At 38.9% G+C, this 19,976-nt stretch overlaps 1 protein-coding gene across 9 annotated transcripts in view; it reads right to left on the minus strand.

The window, feature by feature from the left end:
* Positions 1-19,976, minus strand: part of RPGR (retinitis pigmentosa GTPase regulator) — an 88,359-nt gene that overhangs the window by 63,798 nt on the left and 4,585 nt on the right. For 8 of the 9 annotated variants that reach the window (XM_058713335.1, XM_058713334.1, XM_058713332.1 and 5 more), the window contains exons 2-11: positions 19,538-19,663; positions 18,962-19,054; positions 17,445-17,507; positions 15,315-15,473; positions 13,877-14,026; positions 10,614-10,772; positions 6,260-6,415; positions 2,982-3,106; positions 1,528-1,713; positions 179-350 (exon numbers count right to left, since the gene is read on the minus strand). In XM_058713335.1, coding sequence (XP_058569318.1) covers positions 179-350; positions 1,528-1,713; positions 2,982-3,106; positions 6,260-6,415; positions 10,614-10,772; positions 13,877-14,026; positions 15,315-15,473; positions 17,445-17,507; positions 18,962-19,054; positions 19,538-19,663 — 1,389 coding nt within the window. The remainder of the gene's footprint in view (positions 1-178; positions 351-1,527; positions 1,714-2,981; positions 3,107-6,259; positions 6,416-10,613; positions 10,773-13,876; positions 14,027-15,314; positions 15,474-17,444; positions 17,508-18,961; positions 19,055-19,537; positions 19,664-19,976) is intronic. The other variant, XM_058713329.1, reaches the window with a different exon arrangement.

Raw genomic sequence — 19,976 nt, forward strand, 5'->3', positions numbered from 1 at the left:
CACTTATGATGCTCTGTATTTGTAAGAGTATTCCTGGACTTGAGCTCAGATAAGAGATGTCAGCCTCTAACTAGGAAGACATTTTAACTAATTGACAAAAACATCTTAAGATAAACATGAAAACAACAGAAATAAAAGGTACATTTCTTGTGTGAGCCTGCAGAGTATCAGATGTTACCTGGTTCCATTGGCTGCATGAGGTCTTCATCTTCAGGTATCATGGTCTCTGGCAGATTAATTGCAGACATATGGAAAGGAACTGGAATGGGGGGAAAGCAAACAGGTGGCACAGGATTCCCTTCAAGTGGAGGTAGTGTTCGTGTTATTCGAAAAGAGTCAGGCGATTTCTCCTTTAAAATAAACAGGTTAAATAAACAGAGGATGTTTTTAATATTGATATAAACTGTTCTCCAGTTGCTAAAAATATTTAAGAAAGAGACTTCAAAGTTACCCACTGTCCCACATTCATTTTTAAATAATCCCCAAGAACTCAAAAATGTTTTGTTCTGTTATCTCTGTATCTAAATTGCTCTAAATTGTTAAGTTAGAAGCCTGTTTTTCACATGATGGGGAAAAGCGTATATGTATTTTCTCTGCTAGGAAACAAAAAATCAGTCATGAGGCCTAAACAAAAAGAGTAACTCCAAAACACTGATATTTCTCAATCTTTCTATATATGCTTTTTCATAACAAAAAGTCAAACTTAACCTTTTTACTTCAAAAGGAAAATGTTTTGGAACTTAATTTTTATTTATTTATTTATTTATTTATTTATTTATTTATTTATTTTAATATATGAAATTTATTGTCAAATCGGTTTCCATACAACACCCAGTGCTCATCCCAAAAGGTGCCCTCCTCAATACCCATCGCCCACCCTCCCCTCCCTCCCACCCCCCATCAACCCTCAGTTTGTTATCAGTTTTTAAGAGTCTCTTACGCTTTGGCTCTCTCCCACTCTAACCTCTTTTTTTTGGAACTTAATTTTTTTAAAAAGGAATGTCTCCTTTAAAATTATTTGACATTTTCTTTTTTTAAATATTGTTATTGAAATAATCATTTTAAAGCTGAATGAGAACCTTTAAATCTCAATGAGAAAGAACACTCCCTATCTCGAATGGAAGTCCTTATTTCTGTTTCTTACATTTCATTGTTTATAATGGATAACCTTCCACAGCTCACGAGGTATAGCCAACAGATAAAAAGCAAAGTAGAATCAATGCACATAGAGGTGAGAAAACAATTCAGCATTCAACGTGAAGAGCTGAGATAGGCCTCTAAAAGGACGCTTTGTATCCTTGCTTTGTATCCACTCTCGGTAAGTCAAGGTTATCCATGATCATTTGAATTTTCTCATTTGTGTGTGTAACAGCTTAACTCTGAATTTGCTTCAAGTTTGTAAGCCTGAAACTCTAACCATTTTATTTCGTAAATCTGTCTTAAAAGACCCTTCTTTGATTTAAAAAGAAAATGAATTTTTTTGTTTTCTTTGTAGTGCCATGATATAGAATTGGCCACAATTTGTACCCTCTCTCGTCGCCGCACACGTGCTGATAGAGTTGTTTGCAAAACATTTCCTGAGTTCAGATCGCGGAGGGGCAGAGAAGCCGCTGCATGGAAGCAAGCATCCTTAACTTCCTCTAACTCAATTTCTTCTGTCCCACCAAGTCTCGGAACGGCAAAAACTAGCATGTGACATCCACCACAAGACACCTGCAGCATAAAACCACAGATAAATCAATCAACACTGGCTTCAAATGCAAAGGGGTTTTTAACAGTTGGCAGCCACAAAACGTTTACTTAATGGTAGACTTCCTAGGTAGTCAGTCAGTCTGTCTGCCCCCCTCCCAAGTTACATACGCACACACGGATGGCAATATATATATAATTTAAACACTGCGATTGAAAATGAGAACAAGTTTAACGTACCATTTTACTTCCAATTTTATAGAGTATAGAGAAAAAAACTATTTGGCACATTACATTTCTCCTAACTAGTTAGAAAACGTTATTTTAATTTGGGAGCAACACTAACACCTTGAAAAAATTACTCCGAGAAGTTCTACTTAGAAAAAAGTGATCCAAGCATAAATCAGTCTCTTGGGGAAATTAAATCTCCAAACCTTTTTTTTTACATGAACACTTTTTTTATTTTAATGCTTCAAAGTCCTTAGAGTGAAAGGTAAGCATGCACGATGGTGCAACAATGAAAAATGAAACCAACATCCAAAGGATTTTCAGAAATAGCTGGTTTTCAATAAAATGCCTAAACCGCCGTTGTGTAGCATTTGCAAGACACAGATTTTTAGTGTCTTTATAGTGTTCAACGTGGTGGTTATAAGAATAGCATACTCTGAACCTTTACTTCATAATATTTTGAAATTATTATTTCTTTTTTAATGTTTACTTATTATGCTGAGAGAGAGCACCAGCAGGGGAGGGTCAGAGAGAGGGAGACACAGAATCCGAAGCAGGCTCCAGGCTCCGAGCTGTCAGCACAGAACCCAATGTGGGGCTCCAACTCAAGGACCACGAGATCATGCCTTGAGCCAAAGTCGGACACTTAACCGATTGAGCCACCCAGGGGCCCTGAAATTATTATCATTTCAAATAAGACTCAGTAAGATCTAATTCAACAAATATTGACAGTGGACTACTGTCAGATACTCTGCTGGGCGCTGGCAGAGGCCACAAAGCTGCCAGGCATGGCACTGTTCTGGCTCTCAAGAGACACAGGAGAACGAAGCAGAAGAGTCCAGATTAGGGCGAAAAGGAAGATGCTGACGGGAGGGAAAGTGGGAAAGGGACAGATTTTCCAAGTGGCATGATGTCTGACGTTTGGCTTTTAGGAGACGAATATACTGATTAGATATAGGCATGATATTCTTTTATACAAACATAAAATTCCTTAGTTTCTATGAAATACTGAAACTCAAGTATTACAATATGAAAATGTAAACATGGAAATGTGGTGCCCTTACCAATTGAGCTATAAATCTCAAAAAATGAGAGCACAAAGTGGGAATGAACTGATTGGTAAAGTTCTCCAGTCCGAGACCTAATTTTCCGTATCGACCATCTCCAAAAGTATACACGAGACCTATATCTAAAATGCAAAAAAAGAGAGAATTATAAAAGGCTTACTTATATGGATCTACTTATAAACAGACAGATATATTTACTTACATTGCAATTATGATTTTCCCCCTCAAATTCTACACCATATTTACTCTGATTCACTGATATTTCCACACCCTATGTGGTCTCCGTGGTCCTGCACATAACGTTAGGCAACAGATACTCTGAGAAAAATCATCAAGCCCTTGGCGGCTTGTGAATTTGAAGCCTGGTCGTGTGAGGCACTGTGTGCAACAGCAGCAACCCAGTGTGAGCGATCTTGTGATGTGCGCCATCTTCTCAAGGGGAAAGAGATTTTTGTATTCTGAGCCCCCTATGTTCCAATGCAACCTAGTTTTTCCCCCTCAGGCCACTGATTACATCAGGGTTTCTCAACCTGGGTACCACTGACATCTGGTGTCAGGGAATCCTTGGCTGTGTGGGTCTGTCCTGTGCTTTGTGGAGTGTTGAGCAGCATCCATAGCTTCTCCCTACTAAATGTCCAGAAAACACCCTGCCTCTGCAGTTGGGACAAGAAAAAAATGTCTCCAGACACTGTCATGTGTCCCTGCAGGACAAATCACCACCGGTGGAGAACTACTAGCTTGGACCAATCCAACTGTCTCTTTTACTAATTCGGTCCCTGGGCCGTGGAATGCCCCTGAAGGAAGTGCCGTAAACCAACCAGGTGGACTAGTCCCTATACCAATAACCGAGGACCCCTTCGATGATGGGGAGTCATCTGGCTGCTTCTCTGCAGTTAACCCTTTGCCCATTGCCACAGCGGCTATTCTGAACCTTTGCTCCTCTTCTCAAGCCCTCCTTCACACTTTCTCCCTCAGGTGGGGGAAAAGGTCATGGAAGCAAAAGGAAAGGGGGGCAGGAGGGGATTTCTTTCTAGTGTGGGGGTTAGGAAGGCTTTCAAGCTGAAACCTACAGGATGGTTAGGATTTTAGCTGCAAGAAGGGAGCACATCCAAAGGCTCTGAATCAAGAGAAAACATAACACAGTCAAGAAGCTGAAAGGCAACTAATGGAAGGAGATGAGTCTGAAGAGGTAAGAAGAAACCACACCACAGAGGACCCAATTAGTTCATATTAAGAATTTTTAAACTCTATCTTAAGGGCAATAAACTGAATGAATGGTTTTTTAAAATTTTTTCAAAATGTTTATTAATTTTTGAGAGAGAGAAAGAGAGAGAGAGAACAGGGGAGGAGCGGAGAGATAGGGAGACAGAATCAGAAGCAGGCTCCAGGCTCTGAGCTGTCAGCACAGAGCCCAACGCAGGGCTCGAACTCACAAGCCGCGAGATCATGACCTGAGCTAAAGTTGGACACTTAACCGACTGAGCCACCCAGGCGCCCCTGAATGAATGGTTTTGAGCTAGGACATGTTAAGATCTCATTTGGGAACTTCTAGTTTAAGAGGGCAAAGTAATGTCATCCTAAGAAAATTCAAGAGAACTAAATGAAAAATGAGAAATAACATTATGCAGTAAAGTGTCAAGTTCAAAAACCATAAATAAGCAATAAGCAGTATTTACACCCTGAATTTAGGCTCTTATAATACTTAGTATTAGCTAATTTCTTTTCTTTAGATACCCTCCTTATCATCCTTTTCCCTTCTTCCTCTTCTTTTGACCCCTCATTTCTTTATCCAAAGTGCTTTTTAGGCTCTGTGTTTTAACTTGATGATCTATAGCCAGAAAAAATAAAGTCTGATCCAAGCTACTTTATTGTACTTCCAGCTTGAGAGCTGTTTAAAACATAAGCCACTGGCTACATAATGGGGAACTGGCAAGAAATTACAGATAACTCACTACACACCTCTCATTAGTCCTGGAAGAAAAAAATTCATAACACCTGCCCCCTGAGGAGGCTTCATGAGCAAAAAGACAAACCAAGTTAATGTTCAATTATTTGTGCTATGACTTCTTCCATCAGGAGGAAAGGTAGTATCAAAATTTAACCAAATAGTCTAATTGTATGTTAGATGATCCATAAAAAGTATGTATTTACCATCTATGGCAATTTAGAGTTGATGAAAAACAGCAGTAAGGACAGTTGATGAAAAACTGACATAAAGACCCTGCAGTAAGGGATACATATCAACAACCCTTGCGGGACCATGAATGAATAATAATTCTTTATGTTCTATATAGTTTGATTTCATGCTACATTAACAAGGACATTGATACTTGAAAATGGGCAGGTAGTTCTCTCTGAAAGGCTCTTTGGGGAAAAAGGGCAATGCATGGTAGTACGTTGTGTTTGCAGATTACCAGTTCCCCCAACTAGATACCATTAGATGAGCTTCATTTAGCAGTAGCTTTTTTAGAAAGAAGGAAACAAATGTGGAAATACCAGTATCTGGTTTATTTCAAAACACTGTATGATTTCTGCCTTTTTATGTTTGACTTCATTTTTAGATAGAAATGTGAGCCAGAAAGACTGAAATTACAGAGGCTTTTGTTCCAAAGCAATGATAATTGTGCAGTATATCAATTATCTACAGGTAAAGTAAGGGCGTCATTTCTAAGGGAGAATCTTATATTGAGTCCATATTAGCAGCACATGGTTTCTAAGGTTGAGAAGCAGGCCCAAAGCAGTCTCCATGGATAATGGAGAAAGTACAGAGCGAAAGATCTCGAGGACTCAGGTGTCCACTTAGCAGCCTTTGAGGTGCCCTTCCATCACTGGGGAGAAAGTACCAGAGTCACTCCTGAAAACGCCTCCTAGTGGCAAAAGCTTCGTAGGAACCGACTCAGCCAGAATATAGCCGTGTCTGACTGAACGTGGAGACTCTTTTATAGTAGGTTCTTTCTCATAAGACTTTTTCCTCTGGCCTGAGCAGAGTTAAGAGCCTGCAAACTGATGCAATTTCAAAAAGATTCCAGCTTTCTGCCAGAGTATAATACTTGTTTTGAGGTTCTAAATCTTTGGATCATTTACACTGATTTTAAATTGAACAAATACTAAAAAAGAGTTTACAACTTTACACTTTGGCATATTAAACAAGAACTTCTATTTTGTCAGTTATTGATTCCTTTGCTTAAGTTAGATACGATCATTCCACATAGTTTTTATTTTGTACTAAAACATACCCAGTTCTATAAATATGTAACAGAAATTCTCATCTGTACCTGTTATCAGAGCTGTGTGATTTTCTCCACAGGAAATAGAACTTATTTTCTGATCCTTAATATGCTCAATGACTTTGGGTACTGAAGTTTCGAAAAGAAAAGTACCAAGACCCAGCTGACCGAACTGTCCCAGCCCAAAGGTATACACGGCTTTCTCTGAAAGGGAATGAGCAAATAAATATAAGAAAAGGACTGCAGGGAAGCAGACACATTCACCATTATAGCTAGAAAAACTGTCACAATCAAACTTTCATGATGAAAGTTAAGTGCCTCTGAAACACCCATATAAGAATGCCTAATACTTAGGTACACATTCTCAATGACAAAGGAAGAGAAAAATGACAAGGCACACAATTCTAAAAGTTAGGGCATGGGCCTGGTTTTATCTTTTACGTACAACCATAAGAAGAATTGCTAAAGACACGTAACTCAGTGAACTACCTAACATGTCCTTATAATTAGCACTCAGCTTTTTAAAAATAGCATCAGTTGTCATTAAGCTAATTCCTTTCATTGCCTTAAAATAAAAACATGAGTAGTGTTTCCTCCAGAAAAACTCCTTACTTTTCAAAAGTAGTTTAACAGAGTAATATGTTTTGTAAAACAATTTCAGAGGAGAATTTGCATGAGAATTACAAGTCACCAGGGGCACCTGGGTGGCTCAGTTGGTTAAGCATCTGACTTCAGCTCAGGTCATGATCTTGGGGTCCATTGAGTTCGAGCCCCGTGTCAGGCTCTGTGCTGACAGCTCAGAGTCTGGAGCCTGGTTCGGATTCTGTGTCTCCCTCTCTCTCTGCCCCTCCCCTGCTCACACTCTGTCTGTCTGTCTCTCTCTCAAACATAAATAAACATAAAAAAACAAGTGCCTATCTCTTGCTGGCCAATAATCACCCTAGCTTGCGCAGACTGAGATGAGCCTGGGAAATGAAGCCATTTCGGCAGCCTGAATCAGGCTACACAAACTTTGCTCCTTACCCTATTGGGTTCGCTCTTGGGTACTTGGATGATTAGCAATGACAACAGTTTCCATTTTTTAAAAAATGACCTAAGACTCTTTTAGCTAAGGACGTTACGTTTCGCAACTAATATATTTTTGGTCATATCACCTTTGTAACATTTAACAATGTAATTTGACGCTGATTAATAATACCCTATTAGGAAAACCAGTTTTATTAGCTTCAATAGTATTCTGATTTCTCAGAATACACTTGATCTCATGACTAGTAGCTTGCTGCCCTGTAGTGACTTCACTATGGACCCCATCTTATAAGCAGGACTGTTTTGTTTGTCGGGAACACTGTGGACGACATACCAGATTACATCTATCACTCTGTCTCACTCAGTGTATCCCAAGTTGCAGGCTGACACTTTCTCAACAGGAGTCCATTGTCTCCCTGATTCTAAGAAGAAACTAATCATACCTTCACTACAACCAGTAGTTTCATTTTCTAACCTATTACAGTCAATGTAGAAACATTATGTTTTAAATAAATTCATCAGCAATAAACTAATTGAAATTACCTTTAAAGTATTTTAATGAATGATACCCAAACAGCTTTTAAGATCAGAGTTACAGACAAAAGGAAAAAGAATGCTAGGGGGGGACCCCATAGAATCACCTAATCCAAGCCCTTTCCTTTAGTGAAGGGAATGGTCTGGAACAGATGGTTAGCTATTATTTCCTTTAAGGTCTTGCACAGTATTCTATAGCTCTCAAGTATTCAATTTAGCACTTAGTCAACGATAATCAATACATGCTTCAGGTCCATTTCTTCATCAGTTAGGACTAAACATTTCTGTCCACACTGTACTCCGGGACACAGGTTTCTCACCAGGGCTGGGTCATAATAAAGCTGTCACAGGTCCGTGGAGATATGTGAAAAACAGGTAAAGTAGTGACTTTTCCATACAGATAAATGTATATAATTTAAGAGAGTGTGTTTTACAATAGAATTGGGAGCTTATTAATATTTGTTTTGAAATGCCCGTTATTTATGGTATAATGATGGAACGCTTACATTTTTTATGCAATGTCCATATTTAGCCAAATGCAAATCAGAACATGGCAACTGTCTGTTGGTCCTTGTATTCTTTTTTTAAAAATTTGTTTATTATTTATTTATTATTTATTTATTTATTTTTGAGAGAGAGAGACAGAGTGTGAGTGGGGGAGGGGCAAAGAGAGAGGGAGACACAGTATCCGAAGCAGGCTCCAGGCTCTGAGCTGTCAGCACAGAGCCTGACGCGGGGCTCGAACTCGTGGACCACAAGACCATGACCTGAGCTGGAGGTGGACACCTAACTGACTGAGCCACCCAGGCACCCCTGATGGTCCTCCTATTCTTTTCACAAAATTAAAAATTTTAAATATGAAAACTTTACTGCTCTGTGACATCCTGAAGGCTGCAAGAATCTAGAGAGAACAATTTCTGGCAGCAAAGTTTTTAACCTCAAAATTAAATCCACAGAAAGGTAAATTTCTATAATCCTGCAAGAAAATATCACGCTTCGGTGCATTTTTAAATTTTAAGTATAATTAAAAGTATTATGGATTATCTGGGTGCTCATTTTCTGTAATAGTATTTTATAATATATGGCTGAATGACATTATTATTATATAATCAATATTTGTGTCCTTTAGAATAAGCTTCAGTCTCCTAATAAATTCTTTCTATAATCTTTGTAGAAACTATAGAAAATATATGACACATAAAGAATAAGTTGTATTTCTGCCTATAGAATACATTTTCAGATAATTTATAAAGATTAATTTAAAAGTGTAATTTCTAGAATAAATCTTTTTTTTTTTTTTTTGGAGAGAAAAAGAGAGAGAGAGAGAGAGAGCATGTGCACAGGGCAGGGGCACAGGGACGGGGAGAGGGAGAGAGACTCCATGTCCAGCACAAAGCCAGATGAGGGGCTCACTCTCACGACTGGAAGATCATAACCTGAGCTGAAATCAAGAGCTGCACATTTAACTGACCGAGCCACCCAGGCTCTGCTAGAATAAATCTTTCTAAAAACATATGAAAATTCATTCTGTTAGCAGAAATTCAAAGAAATCTTAAACCCCAGAATTATTTCCAAAATTCAGAGTGGAGGTCTTGGAAAAAAATTATTTCTAACCTGGAAAAAGGATCCCATCAGGGCACTGTAATTCTGGAAAACCATAGCTTAATAACCATGACTGGGATTTAGACCAAAAAGTTAAGGCAAAGTGATAGAAGGGAGGGAAATCTAAAGGTAAAATGTTGCTCAATCACCTTGCAACATTAAGCAGATCATCTGAGAATTGGATATTATTCAAAATTTGTCTAGAATGCTAACTTTGGGTTACTTGACGATTAAGTGGTAACTTCAGAAACTGTTCATTTCTTTTTGACCAAAAAAAACCCATAATAATTCACTGACTGTATTACCTGTATACTACTCGTCATAAAAAAATCTGATGCTGAACAAATTTAGGGGCAGCAATTTAGTAAGTGTATTATCAAGAAGTACATATATTTCACCGTATTGACTAGCATCCTGAAAAGTGACATGTCATACCAAACACGAAATTCAAAAGCCAAAAGTGACATTGCGTTTAAGGCTCTAACTTTCTTTTATTATCTAGAATTTAAAACTTAACATTTTTTGATGAATTACTATAACAGAACATAAAAATCACAAAGAAATGACCAACTTCTACACTGTGAATATCACAAAGAAAAGAATCATCAATGACATGTAGAAAATAGCATGAACAGGGAAAAGAAAATGTTTCAGGAAAAATAATGTCAATTTTAGATAAATATGGAATATATATACACACACGCGTGGGCGAGGAAAACGGTCCTTGAAAACAAGCTAAAACAATGTTATCTGCTGCCGTTAAAGGTGTTAAGATCATGAAAATGTCCACTATTCAAACAAAAGATTCAAAACAATTCAAAAAGATTCATTTTTTTCTACTTACAAATTTCTTCCATAGGCCAGGAATGCGTGTTAACGATGGAAATCAAAGGTGGGGATCTTAGTAAAAACCAGATGCAAGGCCAGCCTATGTGAGGTATCTCAGACGGTCAAGCTCATAGAAGCAGAGACCAGAATGGTGGTTGCCAGGGTTGGGAGGGGGAAAGGGTTGCAGCTTATCAATGGGTACAAAGTTTCAGTTGCACAAGATAAGTTCTAGAGATCTGCTGTGCAACACTGTGTCTAGAGATAACGATACTGTATTACAGACTTAAAAATCTGTGAAGAGGGTGGATCAGGTGTGAAGCTTTCTCATCACAATAAAAGAAAATGAACGTAAATGTTTTTTTCATTAGCCAGCACAGAAAGTTGGGAACGCAGCAGCGAGTTCCACACGTACCTGTGAGAACCACCGTGTGCCCTCCACCACAAGCTACCTGGACCACCTTCTCGGGAATTCCAGGCACCGGCTGGGGCATCCTGTGGTTGCAAAGCAGCTGATTGGGAAGACCTAACTTCCCACTCTCTGGTTCTCCAAACGTGTACAGTTCTCCCTCCGCTATTGAAGGAAAAGAACAGTAGTCAATGATGACAGACCTACGGACAAAATACTGGTCTTTGAGGTACACGTTCTCATGTTCAACCAAAAATGCATTCAATGACAACTGGATAAATTTAACCTTTCTTGAGATATTCTTACTGCATGGTAAGGAAATAAAGCTAAGGTTTTCTTTTCCCCTTGATTATTCTAACCCAAAATGTTCATGAATTCACAACCATCACTACTAATGAACTAGAAAATGATTTTAGCTCTTTCATAAGACATAGAGAAGACCATCTTACTTCCACTTACTTTTAGTAAAGCAAAATGACTAGACATTAAGCCCACATAGGGACATGGATTTTGTCTTGTCCATTTTGGTATTCCAAGAACCTAGCAGTGTCCAGTATATGAAATATTTAATGAATACTTGTTAAATGTTTTATGAAATTTGTTTTAAAAAACTCATTTATGTGTGAAGTAAATATGCTGAGTAAGCCTTTAGATAGCAGATTTTACTCAAGTAGATGGCACTTCCTCCAGAAAGATTCTCTTATCAAGGAACTCTTGATGTTTAGTCACTGTCTTGTCCGTACTAGTAGTCTTGACTTGCTTCTGCTATACTTATCACACTGACTATGAGCTTCTTGAAGGCAGGTACATTTGTTTTACCCATTTCTGTAAATGGATAATAATTGAATTCTATAAGGCAGGAACTTAAAAATCTTTGTAGATATATAATGTAATCTGACACAGAACATATCACCGCTGGTGTGAGCAAAGAGGGAACACGGTACATCTGACGGCTTATCACTTGCACGTCTCCAAGAGAACCACGATTGACTACGGACCAACCCCGGGGAACGTGGCCCTTGGAGTATTCTTTGTTAGTGCTTGACATTTTTGTTTTGTATACCTGAGGCAGCGATTTATGCCAGCGTGGGTCCTTAGGGCACCTGGTTTCATTGTCGAGGGACCTGAGTTTCAGTTGCTGTGACTACTTGCCAGCAGGTTATACCTACACTGCCAGCCCCCCACAAAGAAGCCTCAGGCCCTGAGAATACAGTGGGCTTCTCTGGGCAGGGACATCACACACACATCCCTGTAGCTCACTGCCAAAGAGAAAGCACGTCCTGTGCAGCCTCAGAAGAGAAAGGACTAGGGAGCGTATGCTAGACTTCTCTGGAAGACAGGTATCTTCTTCCAGCTGTTCCTGCTCTGTATCCTTTGCTGTAATAAATATTAGCCATGAGTATAACCTGCTATTGAAGCTTGAGAGTCCTTCTAGTAAATCAGAACTTAGGGAAGTTGTGGGACATGCCTGGTATGCACCACTTAAAACTTGATCAAATACTACAAAGATAGTTGTACCAGTTTTCTGGACTGATCAGCATAGAAAATCAAGTAGCAAATGCTGGCATAGAAGTGTCCCATATGTCAGCTCCCTTCCTCTTTTCTCGTGCCTCTTGCCTCTCACATGAAAGGAGTCACTAAGTCCAAATGAGTTTCTTTCCACTTCTGTCTATAAATTTCCTGCTGCTCCTCACATCTTAACATGGGTGAATTGTATGGTATGGGAGCTACATGTCAATAAAGCTGGTTTTGTGTCTGTTGACTTAAAAAAATTGTTTTTTCATTCCAGCCAGTTAACGTACAGTGTTGTTATTAGTTGCAGGTGTACCATATAGTGACTCAACACTTCCATACATCACCCAGTGCTCATCACGACAAGTGCACGCCTCGATCCCCTTCACCTATTTTCCCCAGCCCCACCCCCTCCACCTCCCCTCTGGTAACCAGCAGTTTGTTCTCTATAGTTAAGAGTCCGTTTCTCAATTTGTCTCTTTTTTTCCCCTTTGCTCATTTGTTTCTTAAATTCCACTCAATAAAGCTGTTTTTAAAAAGGCATAAATACAAACAAAACAAAAATGCTCAGTGTAATGCCTGCTGGTTATGACGAGCAATTCCCCTTGTTTTCCTACTGGCCAAAGCAGAGTTTGCTCATAACATTGAATCTGGTACTTCTATTAAAATCTAAATATAAGACCATGCTTTTGCCTGGGGTTTTTGTTTGGACTGTTTTTCCATTTGTGTGCTCTTTTTGTTTGTCTCATAAAGTGAGCACAGACTAGAGCCACCCCACAAGCCCAGAAATTGCCAGTAAGTTGGTAGGTAGCATTGCCCCAAGGAACACAACTAATTGTTCATTCACTCCCTCCCTCATTCGGTGATATTTATTATTAGCTTGTTCGAGACACAAGCTGATATAGTGGTGAACAATGCCAGGTGAGTTGGGAGTTTGCCCTCTCTTGGTACCATGATGCTACCAAGTCATTGGTAGATCTGGAGCCACCGGGATGGCTCAATAAGCACTTTCTAAATCTGAATCTGATGTGCATGAAAAACGGAGTAAATGTATAAAACAAAGATTTAGAGATATGTAAGAGGGGCCACAAAACTACTTCCTCTAGGTGTTTTCGTGCTTAGAAAAAACTCTGATAAGATGGAAGGATCATACTTCAATACTCCTGGTGTTGGTGCAGATGAAAACATTTTAAATATTTTAACTAAGGCAGAAAGGGTTGCCAGGGAGCCCTGGAAAGGGAGAGACTGTGGATACTGAGCAAAGTCCCAGCAAAGGAAATCATATCCCATACTGAGCAATCTTCTTTTTTCATCTACTCTATATCCCTGCTCTCACAGTGAAAGCCTGGGACTCTCTTGCTGAAATAAAAGCAAATTATCAGGACAAGAGTAGAGTAGGTCGAAGTATACAGGCAAATGCACCCAGGGGAAACCGGCCCATAGGTCTCATTTCCAACGCCAAGGAATCCAAGAAGTTTGAGAACCAAAGTTGAGAAGAGTTTCTAACATCTGCATTTTGTTTTTCTCACAGACCTAATATTCACTGAAAAGTTAGCCTGTCAGAGTGAGCTTGAAATTATAAACTCTCATCACTAAAATGGAGAAACACTGTGACCCAAAACAGGCCAAAATTATTTCATTAAATAGACGGCCATGGCCTCATTTCCACAGAACTGTAGAATGTTAGCTCATTTTATTATTGAGTAAACACTTAGAAATGGGAGAGACCATGATAAATCCAAAATGTCCTTTCTTACTTGTTACAAAAGCTGAATGGTAATATCCACAAGAGATCCAGGAAATAGGCTTCCCAACGGTCACTTGCTGAGGGACACACACATTAGTTACATCTTTTAAACCAATTTGCCCTTCAGAATTGTCACCCCACATAAAAAGCTCGCCATCCTCTAAAAAGAAAACACAAGGAAGAAGGTTTTAAGAGGTAGCAATGCTATCAAGTCACTCTATTTCCAACACACCATTGATTTTTTAATTTAGAAAAACTACGTGTCTTGAGAGAAAATGCTAAGGTATTCACACCAGCTAGCTACTTAAGAGTTCAATTTCTATTATGAAATGCTTCTATGAGGTAAAGGACAGAGAATAATGTGATGCAAATCGTGTCCATATCTTGATCTCACTAGCAAAGACAGAGTGTTTTTCCCTACAAGAACCTTTTCCTAGTCTACCGTCTCTAAACAGAAAATGGTTCCTCCTTCCAAGCAGTCTGCCTGCAGCTGAATGACAGCATGACTGGCACTGGACATCTCCTGGGCAAGTCCTAGGTCAAAAGGGCCTGGAGGACCTTGCTCTTGAGAGCACTGTGAAAAATGAAGTTTTAAAGGAAGACAAAAATACATAGAAATATATTTCACTTTTTTAATATAATTTATACTTGAAAACATGTAACACAGCTCCAGAGAATTAGGACATACAGCATCTCCGAAACACGTTAGGTTATGTTCTTTCTGACAAGGGTTTCGATGGAAGAAAAAGTTAAGCTGGGTATGATACTTTAGAAAGGAAATTATCAAGACCTATGTCTGTTCATTAAATTGAAAATGTTTTAAATCTCTGAAGTGGTGTAATAATGAGGCAAATAAAAGGAAAACTGAGAACAAGAACCAAAAGAAGGACGTCAAATTGCTAAGTGGACGGCAGACAGAGATGGAGGCGTGGGGCTGCGGCTCTGAGCCTGGCCTTCCTGACAGCCAGGAGCCGGGCGGGAAGTCACCGGCTCTGCCGACAGGAGCCCACAAGCCCGCCGGCAGCTCCCTCACAGGCACCAGGGAGATCTTGGCTCCAATTTTGAAGACATTTCTCAGATGGGCTTTCGAGAGGGAGGCCAGAGAGATACAATGACCGTTACAGACCGTATTTTAGTAACATACATCCCATAGATTTCCATGTTTCTGATAGCAACTTCATTAAGCTGCAAATAAAACTTTCACTATACAATGAAGATAGTATCTAAGAACATCTAAAGGAGTAGATGGACGGCACAGCAGCTAAGTCTGACTCTAAGCCCAAAACTGTAATACATGTCATGACTCAAAGTTCGATTTTAAATGTCTTCCGAAAACACAGTTAATGAAAGAAAACTAAATAGCAATGCTGTTGTCAGTTTACTGAGTTGGTAAAACCTGGTCTAAAGGAAAGGGATGGATCCCAGCTTGAAATGGAACAAAGTCTCACCAGTTAGCGCAGCTGAAGTGTTCGATCCAGCAGAGAGCTGTTTAATCTTATGCTGGGAAGTAAAAAAACTAATTAGATGAAAAGTGTTTCTCTCTTCGGTGTCACCAAGTCCCAGCTGTCCTTCATTATTTCCTCCAGCTGCATACACTTTGCCTCCTTCTGCACACGGAAAAGAAAACATCAGTATACCAGAGTCACCATCTTTATAAGATGGGCCAGTTACCAGCTATTTCTTCTGTTAAGAGTGAAGAAAGACGAAAGCTGACATCATCCTACAATTTGCTGAACTTCAATTCATTGTCAAAAACGAAGCAAAACAAGCAGGGTTATATATTTTTGTGAGGTTTCCTAAATCAGTCTAGAGCTTAAGTAGCAATTGAAATGCACAGAATGTGAGGAATATATTTCCTTGCTAATGTAGCAGTTTATTAATTCAGAGCAAAAAAGGGGAAAGTAATTTCCAAATTAGTTTATAATCCAAATCTAACTATTTTAAAAGAGATGTGGTTCATTAATTTTAACTTCCATGTCCATTAAAGTTAAGATATAATATGTAACAAGTAAAATGAGGCAAATCCACAAAGAATATAATTAGAAACATGAAAACTCTATGTTGTGTAATTATTTTAATTTTCAAGCTAAATAGGAAGGCAGTATAGTATTGTGTTTAGGACAAAGGACTGGAGAGCCAGATTTCCTGGGTATAAACGCCAGCTTGCCACTTACCAGCTGTGTGACCTAGGGCAAGCTATACTTAACCTCTCAGTGGCTCATTTTCCTCCTCTGTGAAATGGGGATAAAAATGCTGCCTACTTCACAGAGTTGTTATAAAGATTAAATTAGCTGACATAAAATTCTTAGAACAGCACTTGGCTCATTGTAAGTACTATATAAATGTTTACTTCATTAATTATGAAGTATATCATGCCTAGATAATAAAAATTGCCAGTAAGCTCTAAAGTAGATTTTTAAAAACATACATGCATTAAAAATTCGTCATAAAAATGCACGTGAAATTAAATTATAGGGGAAACTGAGGGCAAAATCAGCCTGAATCAGTAAAAATTTAAAGAATTTTAGGAAAAAAATGAAACCCAACTGAGGAAGCAAGACTAGCTTTCAAATGGAACAGACTAGAAGGCCAAGTGGAATAGGACCACACAATTTAACACATATGGCATGAACAAGAGCTGGTGGAATGCTAAAGCAGTTCAGAGAGCTGCATGAGTCAAAGTTGAATAGCCATGGAAACTTCCATGGAAGAAGACTTATACTGATCTTAAACGGTAAGAACCTGAATAAGAGAAGGACATTTCAGCAAGGAAAAAGTATGAATGAGGGCACAGAGCCCAGGAGAAGCTGGAGGCAGTGAGAATAACCTGAACACGGAAGGGAGGTAGGAAAGGAGGCTCGGTGATCGGTGCCTGGGTTTCCATTTGTTCCTGCAGCATTTGTTTGAAAAGATGACTTTCTCCCCCATTGGATTATCCTGGCACCTTTGTGAAACGTTAGTTGGGCATACGCGCGTGGGTCTACTTCTGGACTGTTTTGTTCTGTGAATCTTTGTCCCTATTTTTGCAAATGGCCCACTGTCTTGATTACTGTGGCTTTATGGGTCTTGAAATCAGTAGTGCTAGTCTTCCAATTCTGTTCTTTTCTAAACTCTTTTGGCTATTCTAGGTCCTGTGCTTTTCCATATAAACTTTAAAATTACCTTGTCAGTTTCTACACACACACACACACACACACACACACACACACACACACACAGAGTTTGGATTTTGATTGGAATTGTGCTCACATTAATAGCCTTTCAGGGGCGGCTTCCACTAACCCTCAGAAAAGAGGGAAAGGCAAGACCAGGAGCAAGTGGCCCTTGAGGTGTGCACACAGGTAAGGAGATCTGCCCCTTGACATAATCCAAGAAAAGAGGATTTTCTTCAGCCATTTAACACTGAAATACATATTTTCAAAGGCAAACAAGTATACCAACCATTTACATTTTTAAAAATCCTAACCTTACTGTTGCCAAGGTACCATTTCTATTAACTTTACAAAGTCACAAATGTTACTGCAGTGCGACCTCAGTCCTCAGATAGGGCAGCAAGTCGTACAGATTGAATACTACACCTGTTGAGACTAGGGTGTGGTTCCTTCCACAGGCAGCGAATTTCACTTTTTCAGGTTTTAAGGCTAAAAATATAAAAAGATAGGACAATTAAACTATTTTATGGTTATGAGAATGATAAATAACCCAGGTCCAAGGGTAACTAAGCCGTAGAAGTAAGATTTAAACCCAGGCCTGTCGGACTCCCGAGTTGATGTTGATGAATGAACCGAAAGTTTTCAGAACTGGCCGTGCATCAGAATAACCAGCGGAACTTTGAGAATGTAGATAGCTCAGCCCCGCCCCTGGAGAATCTGCACCAGTAGGTCTGAGGTAGGGCCTAGGCATCTACATATTTTTCAAAACAGGTAATTAGTAAGTACTGAGATCCCCTGCGCTGTTATGATGCCTCCCACCAACCTCATCTATTCCCTCATCTGCTATCACCATCAGCAAGGTCGCCTTCTACCTCACACAATGAGATGCTACAAGTCCCATGTTCATAGGCATACACCTATGTTAAAGTTCTTCACTCATTCATTTACATATTCAAAAAAATTTACAGACTATCCCTCTAAGTGCTTGGCATAGGGGCTGCAAAGATCACTAGGACAGAGCCTCTGGTGTCAAGGATCTCAGAGTCTAGACAATGCTGTCACCTCATGTATTAGATATTTGAGAGTAAAGATCATAAGGACTGTGAATAAACCCAGGGTTTAGGAGACTGTGCTCCATAAATACTTTTTGACCAAGTGGAATACTGTGAAAGCTCCGTAACAGCTTCCATGAATAGCATGGATATGCTAAATTACACTGCAATTTGGAGCTGAAATTAAAAATTTGGCTACGAAGATAAAGAATACTGCTGGTGTCACATTCCAAGGAATCTCCATCACCACTCACGCTTAGCTGATGTCCACAGGTTATAGCCAAACAGAAGTTTCGCACATAATGTCAAGAAAGCTTTGTAAAGGTATTATACGCCCCACGTTTTTGAGGACAGTCCTGATTTAAAATAGTTTGTCCTGTTCTCGTAAGGACACCAGTATTAACCAACCCCTAGTCCCAATGTCTCACTCAGTACATCTACTCACTGTGTACCGCAGGGTAAAGTAGAACTTCTAAAACCGGCAATTACATAAAACCATGATGTCCACAGCTTGTAACAAATGAGACAGGGCTCAAAATTCTAATATATTGTATTGGTTGTTCTTTGTATATATAATAACAGTAATATTTAAGTAGGTTTACAAACAGGCAAAATAAAAGGATATTCAAGGGCAATACTGAAGAATCATCACTTCCTTTGTGGTCTTCGGGTTTAAAATCAATGTGATGGTTAGACCCTAACATATAAAAGTAGTTCCGAATATCACATAAAAAATAAAGCTAAACACCAATAACGGCCAAGTAAATACTAGAGAATAAAAGAACTAAAGGTTTTTATTTTTAATATGATATTAAAGAACATTACAATCAGCATAAAAGTACTGTATGCAGTTTAAGTATTTCAAGCAATAAAGAAGAAAAGACCCCAAACCTTTGACACACGTTGGCTTGCTAACAGTTGACTTCGATCCTAATCCTAACTGGCCCCAGTTGTTACTGCCAAACATGTAAAGTTTATTATTTCCTGGTGGGAAGGAAAAAGACACAAGAAAGTGAAACATTTTCAACATAAAGTGACGAGAGATGAAGTCATCACAAAGCAATAAAAAAAGCTATACTTAAGAGTTGTATTGCTTTTCCATATTGAAACCGGTTACCTTGCCCAGGTTAAAACAAATTATTTTAACTGTCCATCTACAGATTCTGTTAGGTGTAAAAAGTGTCTAAGATTATACAGTAATCACTTTTGATTATATAGATACAGTAAAATAAATATATTCCAAGAAAGTAGTGTGTATAGAAAATCATAATTAAATATACTCAGGGAATTTAAAATTTAAAACACTCTCTTGATGAATCAAATTGTCAAGAATTCTCCGGTAAAAGAAAGAAAAATCACATTTCTGGTAAAGCAGAGTATATATCCAACATGTTTCAAACACAGCACATGTCTAAGATTCAGGATGCTCTAAGCCTTACTATCCTCTTTTAGGATTTCAATACTAACCTGTAACAACTGCAGTATGTTCATCTCCACAGGAAAGAAGTGTAGGTATATCATTTTTAAACCAGAACTTGCTGGGAATATTTTCGGCAAATCTAGTTTTTCCAAAAGTAAACACAGCACCTGAATCTGCAAAAACATACGACAGTTTCTATTTTACAACTTTCACTCCGCGGCCTGTTACTAAAAGACATTTTCAGTAATTTGTCTATACCGACTCCATGTCTCCTGTCCGCTTTGCTTCCACTCCAGCACTGTTTATGCTCTCTTTCTACCTTACTTCAGTCTTATTCCTCAGACTTGATTCGACTTTTATTTATGAAATCTACTAAACTGTGTATGTATTATTCATTTACGGGTGTAAAGTAAAATAAATAAATAAATAAGGCAGTCATCCGTTACTAAAAGTCCTGTTGTCCCCAGGTGGACCATCTGCTCCCTG

This window comes from Neofelis nebulosa, chromosome X (genome assembly GCF_028018385.1).
Source record: "Neofelis nebulosa isolate mNeoNeb1 chromosome X, mNeoNeb1.pri, whole genome shotgun sequence".
Taxonomy (NCBI): Eukaryota; Metazoa; Chordata; class Mammalia; order Carnivora; family Felidae; genus Neofelis; species Neofelis nebulosa.